Genomic DNA, 18,678 nt, shown 5'->3' on the forward strand with positions numbered 1-18,678 from the left:
CAGCACTGTGGTGGAATTTTGGCCCACTCATCTTTGCAGAATTGTTGCAATTCAGTGTTTGCTTCAAGTTTGCTTCAACTCACGAACAGATGGCCGGACATTCTCCTTCAGGATTTTTTGGTAGGCAGCAGAATTCATGGTTTCCGTTTATCATAGCAAGTCTTCCAGGTCCTGAAGCAGCAAAACAGCCCCAGACGATCACGCTACCAACACCAGATTTTACTGTTGCTATAATGTTCTCTTTCTAAAATGCTTAAGATGTTTTCTGGCCAAACTAAGACGAGCCTTTATGTTCATTTTTTCTCAGCAGTGGTTTTGGTCTTGGAATTCTGTCATCCAGGCCTTTTTAGCCCAGTCTCTTTCTTATGGTGGAGTCATGAACACTGACTTAAGTGAGGTAAGTGAGGCCTGCAGTTCTGGATGTTGTCATGGGGTCTTTTGTGACCTATTGAATGATTCATCTCTGGGTTCTTGGGGTAATTATGGCCGGCCAGTCCTGGGAAGGTTCAACACTGTTCCATGTTTTCTCCCAAAGTTTTAGAAATGGTTTTATAGCATTTTTCAGACTGATAGATCTCAATTACTTTCTTTCTCATTTGTTCCTGAATTCCTCAGGATGATGTCTAGCTTTTGAAGATCTTTTTGTCTACTTCACTTTGTCATGCAGGTCCTATTCAAGTGTTTTTTTTGACTGAGAACAGGTGTGGCAGTAATGAGGCCTGGGTGTGGCTAGAGCAATTGGCAAACACATTTTCACACGGGGCCAAGTACATTTTGTTGAAATTCCTTAAAAATAAAACCTTCATTTTAAATCTGCATTTTGTGTTTACTGGTGTTATCTTTGTCTTATATTTAAATTTGTTTGATGATATGAAAAATTAAATGGAAAAAAAAAAAAATCATCAGGAAGGGCGGCAATACTTTTTGACATCACTAGGTGGATGTCAGCTGGATCAAACTCATTTAAGAACATGCTAATGCATTAAAAAACACGTTGACATGATTAAATATTACGCTAACAAATGCTATGCAATAAATCATGATGACAAAAAATGTGGTAAACTTTGCTATTGGTTTGGATTCCTTAAATTGAAATTTTTTTTAATTTGTTATAAAATATATGGATTGCATTTGTATTTATGCAGTTCAGAAACTGTTTTGCTACTTTATCAATATTTCATTTTAGCAAAAGTTTGGAATTAAATCCCGTTATACATACAATATTCACAAATCAGCAATTTGCATTACTCCTGTGAGGATGTCTCTCGTGTGACTGAACTTTTTCTAGGTTTTAGTTATACCCTGAACCCGTCACGTCTACTATAGTGTAGTAATGTTGCAGTTTTGCAGCTTCGTAATATGTAGAATTAACTTCACAGTGACCTGAAGACAACATTACGAAGAACGTTTTAAATGGGTTCATGCTAAGATAAGACTTTCCTATTGTTGTTGCTGCATGGAAAGCAATTTGTTTTAAGGTAGCTGGTCCATTTCATGGAAATATAAAGTAATATAAAATGATAAAGCAATAACACACAACGAAACGCTGACCACGAGTTCCTCTTTTTGTCCAGTACTCGGTTGCTTTTACGACACTGTGAGTGCAGCCTTGTGGTTAATATGAAACTCAAACAAGCCTGTGGGAGATAGTGATACGCCCTCAACACTAAGCAAGAATTAATACGTAAACACATTGGATAGTTTTCTTTTATTTAGACAACCCAAATAAAAGGCACATAACATTGCGCATGTTTATGTAATAATCTGACAAACGTACATTTAAAAAAAATGTAGGAATGTTTGACCTTTCTGCTAATCAGAAAGCCTAGCTTCTCATATATACAAAATTATCAATGTTAATGTTCTAATACAAAAGATTTATAAAAAAAGGTTATCTTATCTTTCACATCTATTGTAACTACCATATCCTTGGAACTAAAATAATTTTGTACAAAGATATACATTCAACTGCTTTCACAAGGGTCCTGGAATATCCAATTAATTGTTTTCCTTAAAAATAAAGAGATGTTCAATTCCACATGAAATATTCAGTTTATCACATTATTACAGTTTCAAATTTGGCAAACAGGCTATAATAGTGTATCTACGTAAATGCATAAGAACAAAAAAAAAGAAGCTATGCTAATAGTTTGTTTAAAACAAAACTTGGAAAAAATGACAAACATGCATATTGCATTTTTTCAGTAACTGAGCCAACTCAAAGAGCTGCAACACTGCTGAGATAACATGGCATTCATTTAAAAAATAGTTCATGTTCAACAGCTACAGTGTTCGGGGTCATGCAACGTCCAATTTGTCCCTCTGCTTTTTATTTTTTATTTTTTTAAAGGACACAAACTTGCATTTTTATCCAACTCACACAGTTCCTCTCAGTCACATACCTATGACAACTGAGACTGAACTGGATTTGAAAGAAAATGTAAAAAGGGTACAGCATGTATTCCATTACACAGTATATATCTCATTTTAAATGGACGGCTATTTATTTCATTAAGTCTTGGACTTCTTGTTCCTGTTTGAAGTCCCGTCTTTTAACACCACAACGCCAAATGTCTTCAGGAATCCAAAAGGGAACAAGTCAAAAATCAACACATCAGTTTAAGAACCACAATCATGAGTAATGGGCTTTTCTGTGTGATTCCTGAGTGAAGGGTATCGTCTTGGGGCTATAAAATAAAAAGAATGAGAAATAAAATTGTTGACAGAAGAGTCAGCCAAAGCTACTTGGTCACCATTATGATGACGGCAACAGCCTGAACAAGCTTCACTACAAGGCCACTGCCTTCCTGTGTCCAGCCACTAGATGGCCCTCAAGTGTAGGCTGGCTAACCGAAACACTTAAGACTCCAATTTGATCTTTGATAATACTGCTGCTCACCTTTGTGTAGGATATGCTTTCAGTGCAAGACTCATTCCATTCTGACTTCATGGAAAAATCAACACTAACGATAATAAAAACAAACGCAAACCTTTGTGTTTCCATACAAACAGAAAACAAAGTACTAATATTTCATAATCAAGAGGACAGTGTCGAGATATCCGCTTGAGTCACGAAACCAAAATTGAAAAATGCTGACGTGAAAATACATTACTATGTCAACTGTACAAGTTAGTCACTGTACCTCAAGAGCATACCTACTATCTGAGAAGAAAGGAAAAAAAGCACTAAAGCATTGTGAAAAAATATTCTTCCATGCAAGTGGAAGCTGCTGTCCCTTTTACTAGACTCATTTCCTATGACATTAAATAGTGATTAGCAGGCTATAGTTTAAAAAAAAAACAAAAAAAACAAACAAAAAAAAAAAAACAAAACAAAACAAAAAAAACAACATACAAAGTAACACCCAGAGGCTTTGGGAGAGAACTTGCAAAACATCGAAAACAGCAATTTGGGGTTATTGCTTCAGTTCATTTCACATCTCCCTTTTACAAAAGCACAGGTGTGTTTTTCCTACTGGAGTCCTTAAGGGTGCTTGAGGAATCCTCCCCTCTGGTTCGTCATGATACAAATCACAGTTTCATCATTCTAACTGACTACACTAAGTCTTACGGCTGTCCTGATTTCATGATAAATCCTACTCAAATCCTACTCAAGTGTCCTGTGTCGCATACCAGTCACTTAACCCTAGTCGGGACACAACTTATGGAGCTCCTACCGGCCGCACAGCTCTCGTAAATGCTCACTTCAAGGCTTGGTGAGGTGAACATCGTCTAAGGGGAGGAAGAGCTGGGCTTGAGGTGCAAATATGAAGACAGGAGTCTCTTGTTTCACTTCACTTCACTTCCCCTTCCTCTCTGGCCAGTTCAACCCAGTCTCTCCTTCTTCTTACCAGGGAGGGGAAGAAGGCAAGACTTGGGACAGAAAAGGCATGCTATCCACTGGCCTCATGGCGATGTTGAGCGGGCCGGCTATATTCATTGGCATCTGGGTGGTGATCGCGACCGGGTGGGCGATATTCATGGGCGCGGTGGCGGGGATGTTCACAGAGGCGATGTTGACGGGCCCGGTGATGGTCACTGGGTGCTGGAGGCTGATTGGAGATGTGATGTTGACCGTGTTGGTGCTAATGTTCATTTGCGCGGCTATGGTGACGGGGTGGTTGTTGTTTAAGTTGACCCGGTTCATCGCCGAGGTGATGGGCGCAGAGATGGTCACAGGTGTAACAGAGGCAGAATTGCAGACATCATTGCCATCTGGAAAAATGAGATGAAGTATTTAACTGGGAATCACACTGATACTAAATATCAATCAGAGATTTGTAATATTGGTTCATTTTCCTTAAAACGCACGTCCACTATCAGGACGAGGCCGCCGTTTTGAGTAACTTTCATGTAGAAACTTTTAAAGGTTGCCAACGCGTTTACACGCCTAGTCTCACGAGACTGGGCAGCGAGATTAGTTAGCGTGTGAGGGAGGCTCAAAACATGACAACTCTGAGAGCAGCGTCAGGCTTGAATGCTGATATGTGGCAAAAGTTCAGGTTTTAAAAACAGAATAGCCATCTGCCAACTGGAGGTTAAAATACTGTGGAAACACTACAAATCTCTGATGCTAGTTTTGGGGAAAACCTCTTTCGTAACCAAGCAAAACTGTTATGAAACTGAAACCTGTGTAAACAAATCAAATCGGACCTTGTGAACTGAAATCGATACCCAGCCCTAGAGACGCCGGCTAAAATGGTGACGCCCTCAGTATTACTTCTACGGCACGTTAATGTAGAATATGAACTGCACTAATGCAGTACAGCTACTCGCCCAACAACCAGGATTAAAGATGGTTGATGTGACTGAAGATTTCTTGCATAGAGATGTCAAATGAGACAAAATTATACATATACTGTGAGTCAAGAAGATGGAATTTTGTAAATTAAAAATATGATTATGGCACCACCCACACAGAATTAATAGTAATAGACTGAAATGCTATATAGAAATGATCTCCTTTATGTCTGTGTTGCACGTTCCAATCTTTCGGCTCCCACTTCACTTTTGACCGCTTTAATTACTGGTTTGTAATGTACACAATGAAGCTATTGATCAGCTCCACCTTCACTGCTGTGGTGAACGCACTGATTCATCAATAAATAATATCCGGTACATTAGTACACGCTGCCGTGCAGGTCGTCATCATCCTGTGCGATTCTCTTCTCGTGATGATTTTGAGATGTCTCAACTTGACTTTACTCTCAAACAGGTGTCTGCTAATTGTAGACACGGCCGACATAATTCTCAAGCAACATAGGCAGAAAAAACTTAAACAACCACAGAGATGTCAATTTGCATAAAATAAGTATTATCACAGGATGTCCGTGCTTAGAGAAATACGGAAATGCGGTAATTTGCACTTAACAAGTTACAGACATGAGTGATTCATGCAGGTAATGCTAATCACATGGGAATAAGTCTTGTGACATAGTTTGGGGATTTTCCATGTGAACTGAGGAGTTTGATTTTTCAGAGTATGTCCGTAAAGGATTTTTTCACAGCACATGCTGAAGCTATGACGTTCTGTATTCCCAACAAGTGCAACAAACCTTTGTTACAGGAGTTAAAGTTGGTCTGTCCGTGAGTCTTCAAATGACTGGTGATGTAGGCTGCGCTGAGCATCTTCCCACAGATGCTGCAGGTGACCTTGCCCTCGTGTCGGATCATGTGGGAACGGAGTCTGTCTTTGGTGGCGAAAGCAGAGGTACAGGCCTGCAGCCGGACGGCAAGACAAGGGTGCACAAAGGTCAGCCGAGTCCAGCAACAACAACAACAACGAAGACATTAACAGCATCACAGATCTGAAAACTGACAGGAAGGCCTCTTACCGTTACTTGACATTTAAACGGTCTTTCGGAGGAATGCACATGCTTCACATGGCAGCTCAAGTGGTCTGGCCTGGATAAAGACAGCAACAAAACACAACGGCACATTTAATCTGGGCATGGAGGTGCACTGGGTTACATTAGTTGTACATGAGTCGTGTAACATGCCGTTTAAGTCCAACACTCACTGAAGCACAAAACATCCAGTTGACAGTGTTATGTTGACTGGATGCGATAAGAGTAAAGACATTTTCCAGTTATGTGACCAGTACATTTTTTTGGACAATTACATTAACTTTGCTTGTGATCTGACCAGAATACAAAACATATATTGTGTTCAAAAACAAGTTTGAAAAATTCACTGATCGGAAATCGGAAGTGCACACTCAAATGTTTATTGTAAAACCTTGAAACGCATCACAAGTGTAGAAGTGTAAGGATGTGCTCTGTTTGCTTTGATAATGAGGGGATGGGCACAAAAATCCCTAAAATTTCAGTCCCTGGCAGTTAATTCTCCATGATCAATCGTGCGTGAACTACTTTGACCTAGTTTCACACACGCACCACAATGAAGTTGTTTTTTTTTTCCTACCAATTTTCCACTTGACACTTGAGCTAACTGACAGTTTGCTTATTATTGCAGTCTGTTTATTTCCCACTTAAATATGAAGACAGCTAAAAGCTAACGCGAATTTCCAGGATTCCCTCCTAATCTCTCGCTGAGGATTAAGACGGGACTATGTAAGGTAGGATGTCAATTTAACTTAAAACAACATTAATCCACAGGGACAATGAGAGGAAAAAGTGCAGCCGTAGCTCTGAAAGTTTCCCTTTTCTTGAACGCATTGTCTTATTGCACCGTACCTGAAACACACTGAACTGTTTCAGGTATGAAACAATTGGTTGTAAAGAAATTTAGGTAATAAAATGACAAACCCACTCCAACAATTGATAGAACTGCACTACCTTCTTTAGCCCAAATACTCTAAAATAAAGATAGTTTCTTTTTCTAAGTTAAAACTAGCAAAAACAACATCAAGAAAACACGGATGACAACACACTCTCTGTGTTTATCTACTGTATAATTTACAGAGTTCACTGCAAAACAGCTATTTGCCTCCTGACCTTTACAATCTAACTCCAGCATTCACAAATTCTTCTTGGCACTGCTCCTCCTCTGTCAGCGTGTTAGTTCTATTGAAGTGTGAGCTGAATCATGTTAGAAGTGCCATAATGGAGTGAGTAAGGGCTACAGCTTTGGCAGCTGCTCCTAAACCGGAAAGTTTCATGCTGCTGGATTTTTTTTTAATACAAATGAGGAGTCAAGTAGAATCTTCTCAATGGTGCTATGAACCGGAATCGAGATTTTTTTTTTTTTTGTCCAACTGACGAGGAGAGCAGACTCCAGACATTGCCTGCCTACAGATCTGGCTGAGTGGCAGTGAGTCAGTGCCCTGTTATTCAGTCCCCATTCTCACTTTCCAGTATGCTGATGAATCCCTACCCCACGTCACTGTGTTGGAGGCATGCCTGAAACTGCCCCACACAGCACGGTGCTAAGGTTACAGCTTGGCCGGCGCACACGGCTGATGTTTTTCCTTAAATTACGCTACAGCCCTGCACTAATATTCAATATCAATCTGCTCTCTGCTTGATTGATAAACAAGCCCCAAATTCAACACATAATTTGGCTCGTGAATAAAGTTTTAAACATGAGGCCACTGCGAGACATTCAACAAAGTTGCATATTTAATCAAACTTTACTTATATAGCACTTTCATGCGCATGCAACACATTTACTACATATTAAACGTGTTGACCTAAAGATCACCGCATGGTTCACTGAATTCCCAGGGGAAAGAGACTGTGACATGCTGGCGGGAACTGCAAAGTGACAAGTGACGCCTCCCCCTCCCTCAATACTCCACTGGTGCTCTCCCATGTGCAACTGTTTAAACGTGTGGCTGAAATGGCGTGGGGGTCATTACAAGTACAATCCAAACTGTTTACTACAACAGTAAATATGAAAAACCCAGCCACTTGGATGCTACATGCACAGTAGATGGGAAAACAATCCTTCAAAATAAACCCATGCAACTAAATAACCCAAACAACACAGTCTGAATAATTCACAAACAAGATGGTGGTTACTATGGGTTGCTAGACAAGCAGAAGGCTTTCGCAGTTCGGTGTACGTTTAGTAAAGCGTCTGAAATAAATCATTTATATTCGCTGTCAAAAAAAAACATTCTAGAGAACACCTGCAAGCTAAGCAAATGCTATTTTTGGATTTCTCAGTACTTAGTCAAAAAAAATATGTTTGCTAGAATTTGTTTATCAACCTGTTATTTTTAAATTCCATGCAGACAAGTCAGGACTTTCTCCACGTCCCTGGAATGTAACCACCAGAGGGTGAAATTACTTTCTGTCTCCCTTTACGTAAGAATAAATTTGATCCCAGATGCATACTTCCTGTTTACAATGGCCTTGCTACTTGTTGTTACTTGTTGACTGAAAGCAAATGAATAAACTAGAACTGTTGCAAAAACAATCCTTTTTGTATTTGCCACCATTTTCACGCCCACTTAGTATTTGCTTCAGTCGCTCTGCATTGTCCATCTTTCTAATGACCCTATCACTTTGATACACATACAATGCAGGCGTTTTGCAAGCCACCTCTTTTTGCTGCCGAGCGCAATGATTTAGGCTAAACTAAGAATGACACCAGAAATGAAGCGTTTTACACTTGATCCTAAGCAGAGGCTTGGTTACTGTCTAATACAACTGGTAGGCATTTCAAAAAAAAAAGTTGCAAAGCAACAGAAAGTTTAGGTTACTATTGTCTGTGTCTGCGCTGCTGCTACTCATGTAAGTGTCTGCCCCTTTTTTGCCATGGCAACAAAGATAGAGTTCAATCTTGCTCAAATGCAAACACGTTCAATGCCATTTTGTTGCAGCCTGCTACACCTATACTCTAAGAATCGTAGGCTATAGTATGTAACCAAAGTTAGCTGCACTGGTAGGTGGCAGTAATGGACCTCCAAACTGACCACTAAACTAGGAATAAACATGTAAGCAGCAGTACACAGGTTATATGTATGTTCTGGCAAAGTTTGAAGAATTAACCAAGGTAGACTGAGAGGTACTCGAATATATAAATCAAATCCTGTGGCAAGTACAGCAACAAAACAAAGGAACCCTGTGGGGAACACCCATGTTGTATTCACATTCACTGGAAAAACAGCAACAGGTACAAGTCACTTTCAATTGAGGGAGGCGATGTGATGCTACAAACCAACGCCTGACATTTGACAGTTATTGACTCTTTGTTCTCAGTTCTTTTTTTTCTTTTTTTAACTGGTCTGGCTATATATGTGGGGTTGTTTACAGTGGTGCTGCAAAATGCACCTGGGACCAATCCAATACCTAATATTAAGTATGCTATGACAGAAATGAAAAATGGAAGTTAACTGTGATTATGTCATACTGTTATTTACTAGGGAGCATAACTTACTGCACCTCCTCAAAAGCTATTTCAGGAATGTACAAGGTTCATCTGAAATGGTAATGTTAACTCCTCAACAAATGTCTCAGCTCAAGATCTGCTCATCCTTACAAATGTGTCTGTCAGCACGAAGAAAATCATTTTAACAATGGAGCTGCTCATTTCTATCAGCCGTAGAAAGCTATTGAACCATTAAGTTGCATGAAAATACACTGTGGTGTTAAACCTTCTGACATTTTGTACGTGTGTGCTTATATATGTGTCTGATATACCTGTGCATGAAAGCCCAAATACTAAAATCTGACTCTTACCTGGAAAAGCCTTTCCCACACACAGAACAAACATAGGGCTTGTGGACTCCCCCATCATGAGAGCGAACATGGTAGGTCATCCGATCCTTCCTCTTAAAGCGTTGCTGGCAGATTGGGCACTCGAAGGGCTTCTCGTCAGAATGGGACAGCTTGTGACGATTCAGGTGGTAGACGTCACGGAAGGCTTTGCCACACATCTCGCAGCCGTGGTTTTTCTTGACAGGTTTGGCGGGTTTCTTGGGGACATTCTGTTGCGGCATGTTGCCCATTACAGACGACGTCATGATGCTTGTGCCTGAGGAAACGGAGGTGGTTGCCGTGGAGAGGAGGCCCGCTACCGTGGAGATGTAGGACGAGTTGCCGTTGTTCTCCCGCGGCATGGTACCGATCATGGGCACCATGGTGGGGGCTGTTTGGGCCGTCTTCTTCGGACGTGAGACCATCTTGATACCAGTGTGGCTGGACTCATGGCGTCGCAGGTGGTAGCTGTCGCGGAAGGCCTTGTTACAGTAGCCACAGACGAAAGGCGTTTTGCCTTTATGTTCCTTCTTTATCACAGGCACTGGTGGCCGTGGACCTCCTCCGCTGGCCACATTGTCTTTAAGGAGATCAGCAGCACTGGTGGGTGGTTTATGGTCTATTTGGATTGGCAGGACAGGCTTCTGATCAATTTGTTCAGATCCAGCATTAAGAAGTGGCAGCAGGCTATTCTGGGCCACCTGGTGCTGGTGGTGGAGGGCTTCATTGGCCTGCTGATGAAACAAACACACACAAATGTTTTTGGTTGAGCCCAGATCAATTCCAGACATGTGGTGGTAAACATTTTATAAAAACTTTAAGCTGCGACTGCAGCTGATGACACAACAATCTTTGGAGTTATAGTTGTAATTCACCATAACTTAAAAGCCATAATGACTACAATAAACACTGACAACTCCATAAGAACACCGAGGGTCAGTGAGATGTTACAGAAAACAAAATGGGTGCTGGGCCTATCATTAATGAGGCTGACGCAGCATGGCACTAATGTAAAAGAATCCAAATATACTGGATGAAAAACGATCCCATCATGACGGTGCTGATTCATCATGTGACTGCAAAGCAAGCATACCAAATGAGAGGCACAGCAGAGTTAAGTTTAACTGCCAAGAAAGCTCTTGAAGAGCAGGCCATTAGCTGAGTTAAGAGATACGGTGAGTGCGAGAGAAGGAGGGAAAAACATATAGAAGAAAACACAAATAAACCAGGAAAACTAGACAAACAATTTAGACCAGAGCAGCACTTTCGCTTTCTGGGTATGTGGCCTAACACACACACAAACTGCCTTGGGCTTTTACAGGTGCACATCAATGGCAAATGTGAAAAATAACTGGCTGTCACGATCAGTGCTGGTTTCCACTCATTTAAATAACCCTAACTGAGGAGGGTGGTCACTATTTGTTTCTCATATCATAACTATGATGTAAACAAAATGACTAGCCATCTTGTGAGTGACAATGATTCAGTGCATTTTGTCTGGGCATGTCTCAGGCAGAAGAAAGGTTAACTGTTGAGCAATGCAGTACATTGTATCTCAACCTTTCGATTCCAAGGCCATTGCCTAATAGCTTTATTTTAGGTGAGCTGGGTGAAAAACAAAACTAAAACCACCCAAAACGTACCAATGGGATGAACTGCTGCTGTAAACAAAGTAGTGACCACTTTATTAACCGCAACGCATTCTCAGCCCTTCCTGTAGCTGCATTCAAATTCAACAACTCATTTTAACTCAAGCAAAAACCATTGTATTGCAATGCAGTTGCGAGCGATTTGTCACTAGTTTGTCAGATTGTATTGGTTATATTCAAACCAAAGCTATAAGTACAGATCTACATTTTTATAAATACATCCAGTCGCCCTGGGTCTAACATGCCTATTATGCCCACCAGAATTAACAAGAAACGCACGTTTAGTAGCGTGTGTGCTGATGGCAAGTCAGTGAATTCTATAATTGATTTAATTCGTTAAAGTTCCTACACCTCAATGCTCCCCCTTTCTGTTAAAAAAAAAATTACTTTTTTTCATATCATACCAAGACATAAAATATCTCCCGTGCCACAGTTAACGCCGTTCTTTCAGTAAATGGACACAGTTGAGACGACCATGTTGTCCACCACCAGCAAGAAAGGGCTAGGTGAAATACTTGACCTTTCCCTTTGAGGTTCAATCATCCGTCGAGGAAGGCCAGCCCAGAAAGGAGTTGCAAAAAAAAAAAGGAGGCAGGGGATAGCAAAGAAAAATGAACCACACAATGTCCTCCTTATGTCATCTAGCCTATTGTGAAAGACACAAATCTGAGCAGTGATGCACTCGGGCCTCAGCAGGGGATCTTTGTATGCTCATCTTCATTGATTTGGCTCATCTATTCATGAGACGGGGACATTGTTTATCCAAACACTACTCAGCTAAACTTGCCGTCATTCCCTCATACGCAGTGGAACCTGGGAACTCGTGGAGAATGCCCACCCATCTATTTGTCTGAGCACCTGCTTACACTTGCCACCTTCCAGGATTAGTCATCATCATGCCAATGCTAACCCGTCCGCTGGCACACCAGGGGTGGGGGGTGGGGGGGGGGGCTTTATATTTGGGTGGGGGGTGGGGGGGGGACCGCGGGGAATCTTTGTGGTTGTGGAGCAGAGACCGGACCCGGGCTGTAACAGCAGACGTAGCCGCTGCAGACAGCCCGGCCTCTATACAGAGGTGCAGGGCCTGTAAGCTGCTGTGCCTTCATGCAGCTCTGACCATTTTGACACAAATGCGCTCTGACAACTGGGGCTGCTCCCTCATAAATAACATCAAAATGGAGGGAGTGTCCTGATGGCTCCACGGGCCACTGTAGACATGAATTGAGCTCATGGTCTGAGTTAGATTATGCACTGTCTTTCTTCAGTCTTTTGTGTCCCACTCTACAGCTGCTTGCCAAAATCCTTTTTTAACAAAAAACAAAACAAAAACTGTATCTGATAACATAGAAAAGAAACCTAGGAGGAGGAGAAACAGTAACTTTTTTTCTGGTGCATGTAAAGTCCAAGTTGTAAGTTTAAAGCTTTTTTTCAAGGCTATTCTTTATCTCTTAAATTCAGAGATCTTTGCCTGCTATTCGAGTTGCTTGAGTGGAAATAAGATCTTATAAAACGCACTTTTCTAATGTTGGTATTCCTCTTTGTTCTTTTACAGATTATAAATAATAATAATAAAAAAAACAATGAATGGGTTTGGGCCTCTGTTTGCAGTTTCTAAGTGCAAGTTTTTTACTTCTGCTCAGAATAAAAATCTTTTTTTGTCGAGCGTGGTTTGATATAATCATTATTTTACCTATGTTTAAACTGTGTCATTTAAGAGAAAGTCTGTCATTACTATGTCATCTTTTATCCCAAGACACTGAAATCAGTGAGCCAAAACTTGTGAAACACGTGGCATTTAACACAACACCCCATAGCAAGTAGTCCTGTAAGGAACATAGAATAGACATAAACCTGTGAGATGTACCGAGGTTTAAAATCCACAAATCCTTGGAAATAACTCTACGGAATATAAAAAAGAGCTGAACATTGCTTAAATATGGTCACAAATAGGATGTTATAAAAAAAAATGACCGTTTCTGACAAAAGTATCAAATATAAACAACATTTCTGTTGTTTTGACATTGTGATTGCAATGAAACTGCTCACCTAAGAAAAGCATCACTATTGACCTTGCAAAACTAATAGATTTGGACAAAATAAAGAAGACCTGAAGCACGATGACTTTACCGATGAGTTATATCTCTCTGCTGCAACATGAAAATAGTCGTCACAGTCAGGTCAAACTCTAACCGAAGTCCCCAAAATTAAAACCGACACTTAATAGCAAAATAGGTCTTATTCTCATTGGCACAGTTAGGCTTTAATTTCACAAATTTTGCTGAATATTTCGTGTCAAATATTTTTTTTTAATTATTTTTATTTTATGAATTCTATAAAATGAGAGGATTGAGGCCCAGCGACTAGGAAAATGTTGAGCTCTAGGAAAACAACTTGAGGACATGAGGACTTAATAGCTCATGCTAAAGATCTGGAAAAGTATAAGTAGAACTTATTTTGTAAAAGCAGTGATCAAAAACGCTTGGATTTGTATAATCTAAAAGGGGGCCCTTCAAGGAAAACAAGGTTTAAGATCAATTCACTATAATCCCCCTGTTGAGCGCCAAATGGGAGACAGATGCTAATATTTAGTTGGTGAAAAAATTTCAACATCTAAGAAGGTATCACCAATAGCTTTCACACGTGTGTGTTGCTGTATCACTTAGGGCCTTTATATGAAGATGAGCTGATCTTTTGACTCACACAGTAGCTGCATTTCCATCACAGTTTTTCGCACTATAAAAGTTTTATTTCGGAAATTTAAGTACAATCGCACTTGTGCGCGTTTCAATTGAAAGGTGTTTTGTAAATGAGCTGTAACTCTTGCAAAGCCTCGTCTCACGATATCCCATAATTCTCTAAACTCTGGTCACGCGAGACTTCACTTTAAGGAATTTTGACTTCTAATGACCTGGTCACATGGCCCCATGTGCATCTCCGGTGATGGAATTGTGAAAAAAATGTATATCGATACATCTGAAAAAACACCTCATGAGACGGTAAAAATGTTTTAGTGATACCCGAGAGGTTTTTCAAAAAGTACGCATTTTCATTACCAGTTTTTTATTGTGATATTAATTTTGCACATTTCGAGGGGTCATGGAAACGTATCAACTGATCATTTTCAGCGTGTCCACTAGCCAGATGTTATTTTTTTGGGATACTAAGGAATTCGCCCAGGTTTTTCACTTCAAATAGCGTGTTCTAATAATATAGTGCTTTCCTAGAAAGGCTAGTGCAGTTTCCACAGAAATACAGAATAGTGTTGCAAGCACACAAGGACTGTATTATGACTTTGGTTCACCTAACTTTTTTCCCGCTACTTCTCAGCATTACTGGTGTATCACTACAGGGGCACAGTGAACCAAACTGCTCTACACAACGCTCTAAATGTGTAAAAACAATCCACAAAGCTGTTTAAACATCATCATCATCTTAATCTTCATTTTAATGAAGATTTTGAATGACGCACCTTGAACTAAAAAAAGAGAGCGAGAGAAAGGCACGTGTTTGGTGGCACCTACATGAAGCATGGCTCTTTACATTCTTGCATTAAGCGCCCGAATGATAACTGCCCACTGATTTACATGGGATTGACACTGTAACAGTGTGAGGTACATAATACACGCAGGGCTTCTGGCTAGAGGCCAGACACAGCACAACAAACGACACTGTCCATCTGCGAAGAAATGGCGCTCACAGATGTGAGTGAGCGATCACTCTTTGACAGCAGAACAAAATGTTACAAATGTCACAAAAAAAACATGATGCATTTGAAAGACTGTGATATGTAACTTGAGTTTTCATAAAAACCCACCACGCTGTACTCACATCATTTGCTTTACTTTAAGTAGGCCCATTAATGTTAACGTTTATGAATTTTAAATGAGAAATGGTATTCGCTAAGGATCATTGTTCTGACTTAGTAGTAGCTGCACCATGCAATTAACTTATTTACTTGATTTCAGGAGCAGTAGATGGCAAGTGACACAAAACAACCCAAGGCCACACAACTTGAAATAAACATGCTCTTGTAATGAAACTACTACAAAAACTGCATCTGGCCTCATGGGGATGCCCTAAATTAATTTATTCAGCAGATAAAAAAAGACTGTGTCAGAACATTTGAGTATGCAGTTTTTTTTAAAGTTTTCAAAAAAAAACTTAAGTATTTTTGGAAAGACTGAACTGCTGCAGAAGTTTACTGGTGGAAGTTCTTCATATGAGGAGTTTGTCAACAAAATACGTGCAACTTAGAGAAGACAGGAAATCTTGAGACTTGGGACTAGACACGAGACAGATACTTGGGACTTTTTTTTTAGTAAAAAAAAATAAATAACAAAAATACAGAGTTGAAATAAAACAAACACAAAAATAGAAGTTGTTGCATAACACTTCGACAACACAAAAAATAAAACTTCAGAATTTTTTCATGTTCTCGTGAGCTCATTTCTTCTAGCATGAGCAAGGCCACGAGAAAAAAAAGATCGTTAATTTTATTGAACAATAGCCTTCCATCTTAGCACACCGTGAAATGCACTAAACCGCGGCAGATCGCTCGCAACAGCAGCACACACTTTGTGGCAGAAAATGGTTTATAAATTGCGTAATGTCGCTGCTAATTTCAAATGTGCTCCTTCGCTGCTAGCGTTAGCTTGTGTTGTGTGCATAGTTTGAATTCCTTTCCACCGCGGTCACAAGAATAAATAGCTAGTTAATATACAGTGAGCTTTACAGCACTGGTTAGAAGGTCGTGTTACGTTAGTTTTGCAATCTCACCACGGCCGCCTCGCCCACATTAAGCTAAATTAGCAAGCGAGTGTAATGAATGCAGCCTAAACATCGTTAGCCACTTGGCTAGTTGCTGTCGAACCGGCTGAAACAAGCGGAAAGTTCACCGCGGACTTGGGAATCGCCGTTAGTAAATCTCAGCGCCTGGTATCCCTAAGTGTTCACCCAACCGACGTTTACCAACGCCATCCACTTTTAAAATGTATATCTGCGGTATTATCCGCGCTACACAGCAAATCTTCGCCGGCGTTACATCTCCCACGGCGTCTGATCAAAGCCCTCAGTCAAAGGAGAAAAAAAAAACAGCTCCGTCTCGATTGTAACGGTGCAGTGGCGTCTCCAGCTTTACTTCAAATGATCCCGCATGTTTAGCTGGCTTCGACTGCGCACACAAACTTAAAAATCCCCAACGCCGTCGAACTGTTCGCAGTAAATGAGTCATATATTCGTAAAACGGAAAACAAACCGCGTTTTCAAACTGCGGTTGAGGAGATTTGATTTTTTTTTGTTCTAGCGTCATTCCCAAGCCTCACAGCTGGAAGCCTGGATTCATATACCATTGTTTTGCTTGGTTACTTGTTCTTGGTATTACTCGTTTAAAACTAGATTTACCGCTAAAATATCCAGTGCGAAGCATTCCTACGGTTGTTTTACGAGCTATCCCAGTTTCCCTCCCGAAGATTCAACTTACTTGAAAAAGAAACGTACTCCAGCTCGGCTCCATTTCCACACTTACTAATTCTGTAGGAAATCTAGTAGAAGCCTACAACAAAGCAACCAAACATGGCAGCTGAAACAACTTCCGGTAACCTCGAGGGCTGAACCACTTTCCTCAGTATTTGGCGGGCGTTGTTAAATCTGGTATTGGAAAAAATATACTCGTATATTCAATTTTACGTGGTTCATAGGAGGTAGACGAACAAATATATAATGGCGACATAAAATATACGTTTGAATACATTTGCCAGATATTTTATACATCGCTTCTATCCAGTTGCAGAAGTAACCTGGCATTGCTGGATTTCGAAAACACCCCTCTGGATGGTATTTCACTGACGCTGTGAGGGGCATTTGTTATATTAGATTGTCGCATGTGGTCGGGATATGATTGTGTTTCAGTAACATTCCAGCCGTTTTTGAAACAGGAAAAAATATCTGTAAGCGAGTGGTTTTGCATAATTACCATTCGGCTTGTCGCCTCGTCCACAATGAGTTTTCAGTTAAAAGAGACGAATATATAAATTGCATGCGTAGCTGTTTATTTTCATTCATGGGATAGGGTTGAATGAAAACCACTGAGTCTGTAAACTGCACGAATTGTCCGCAGTGGACCAAAATAACACACATTCGGTCTAATCCTTCACTGAAAATACACCACTTGCATCACATAAACCGAGATTAAAAATGTTTTGCCTGTTTTACATACCTATTTCGTGCAGACTTTGATGATTTTGTATTTACCTCGGCAAACCCCTTGAGGTAATGAACAGCCTCACCCATTTAGGTGACAATGGAGCTGTGTGGATGACTAAATTGTTGGTAATGTTGTTTATTAAGATTATTTTTGACTTACACTTTAAAGCTGCTGCTTATGAAGACAAAAAAAAAGAAAGAAAAAAGAATTAACACGTTGTATATCTCACTGTACAAAATCCCACATTAATGTTTATTGAGATCTGTCTCTGAACCAGAGAAGTATCCACAACTTTGTAATTCGCCATTAAACTGCGCTATTGATGATGAACTAACATTTAGGAAGCTACGCCATCAGAGAGGCTTGTAACTGTCTGACTACCATGGGGAACAATAATAGCCTCATTGTATTATCCTGCTACTTTGCATCTGTAGCACAGAAGTTATATTTATCCGTAGTTTAGTCATTTGGTTATTAAAAACAAGATGTGCTATATTTTTAGCCGATATCAATTGAGTGAACTGATGACTGCTCCATTGTAGCGTAGTAATTCTCAGTTGATTCATGCAGACAATATTTGGAATACAAGATGCTTCTCTGTGGTCAAATGATACTTCAAAGCAAGCCAAGAAAAAAAAAACTACTGAGCCTCTGGGGTTACAAGAACAGAGGGATATGCCAGATGACCTTCATAAAAACCCAGGGGTGTCCTTCAAGCTCAAATAACATGACACTTATCATTGTTTGGCATTGCTGCATCATTTATTTAAGTTCAGCCAGAATTATCACTCCATGTGCCCTTTTCCTGTTTTACGTTTGCTGTAAAACAATAACATTATACTAATAACTGAACATATTCATCTAAAAATCAGCCAAATTAGTAGAAGTATGCGACATGAAGATCACAATAAATGCAATGCAAAAAGTTAAAAAAAAAGAAAAAAAAAGTTGCAGTTAATTCTTCAAACCTCCATTATAAGTGACATTACATCTTATTTAGTATGCAGTGCGGACTCATCAGTGATTTGCCCTTCCGGAGACCAAAGTATTAACATCTTCTGGTAAACACGACTTCCGTTTGAGCTCCAAAATTAAAGTGTTTACAGATGCGAGCATGAATCAGTATTGTGCACACTCTTTCCAGTACGTTCTTTGAACTCTC

General features: G+C 40.1%; 1 protein-coding gene across 1 annotated transcript; it reads right to left on the minus strand.

The window, feature by feature from the left end:
* Nucleotides 1-1,689: 1,689 nt before the first annotated feature.
* vezf1a (vascular endothelial zinc finger 1a) lies at nt 1,690-16,918 on the minus strand. Its single transcript, XM_047607471.1, has 5 exons — nt 16,794-16,918; nt 9,648-10,399; nt 5,835-5,904; nt 5,556-5,718; nt 1,690-4,215 (listed from the first exon to the last, which is right to left on the minus strand). Exons 1-5 carry the CDS (start codon nt 16,824-16,826, stop codon nt 3,848-3,850), a joined length of 1,386 nt encoding a protein of 461 aa, XP_047463427.1. The 5' UTR covers nt 16,827-16,918; the 3' UTR covers nt 1,690-3,847.
* Nucleotides 16,919-18,678: the final 1,760 nt, after the last annotated feature.

The sequence above is a fragment of the Mugil cephalus genome, chromosome 15 (genome assembly GCF_022458985.1).
Source record: "Mugil cephalus isolate CIBA_MC_2020 chromosome 15, CIBA_Mcephalus_1.1, whole genome shotgun sequence".
Lineage (NCBI taxonomy): Eukaryota > Metazoa > Chordata > Actinopteri > Mugiliformes > Mugilidae > Mugil > Mugil cephalus.

Excerpts from the sequence above, each read along its gene's own strand:
- vezf1a (XM_047607471.1), bottom strand. The coding sequence starts at position 16,826 with ATGGAGCCGAGCTGGAGTACGTTTCTTTTTCAA. Across the intron at positions 10,400-16,793 it reads GGAGTACGTTTCTTTTTCAA|CAGGCCAATGAAGCCCTCCA; the intron begins GTAAGTTGAATC and ends TTGTTTCATCAG. Across the intron at positions 5,719-5,834 it reads CGTTTAAATGTCAAGTAACG|GCCTGTACCTCTGCTTTCGC; the intron begins GTAAGAGGCCTT and ends GTCCGGCTGCAG.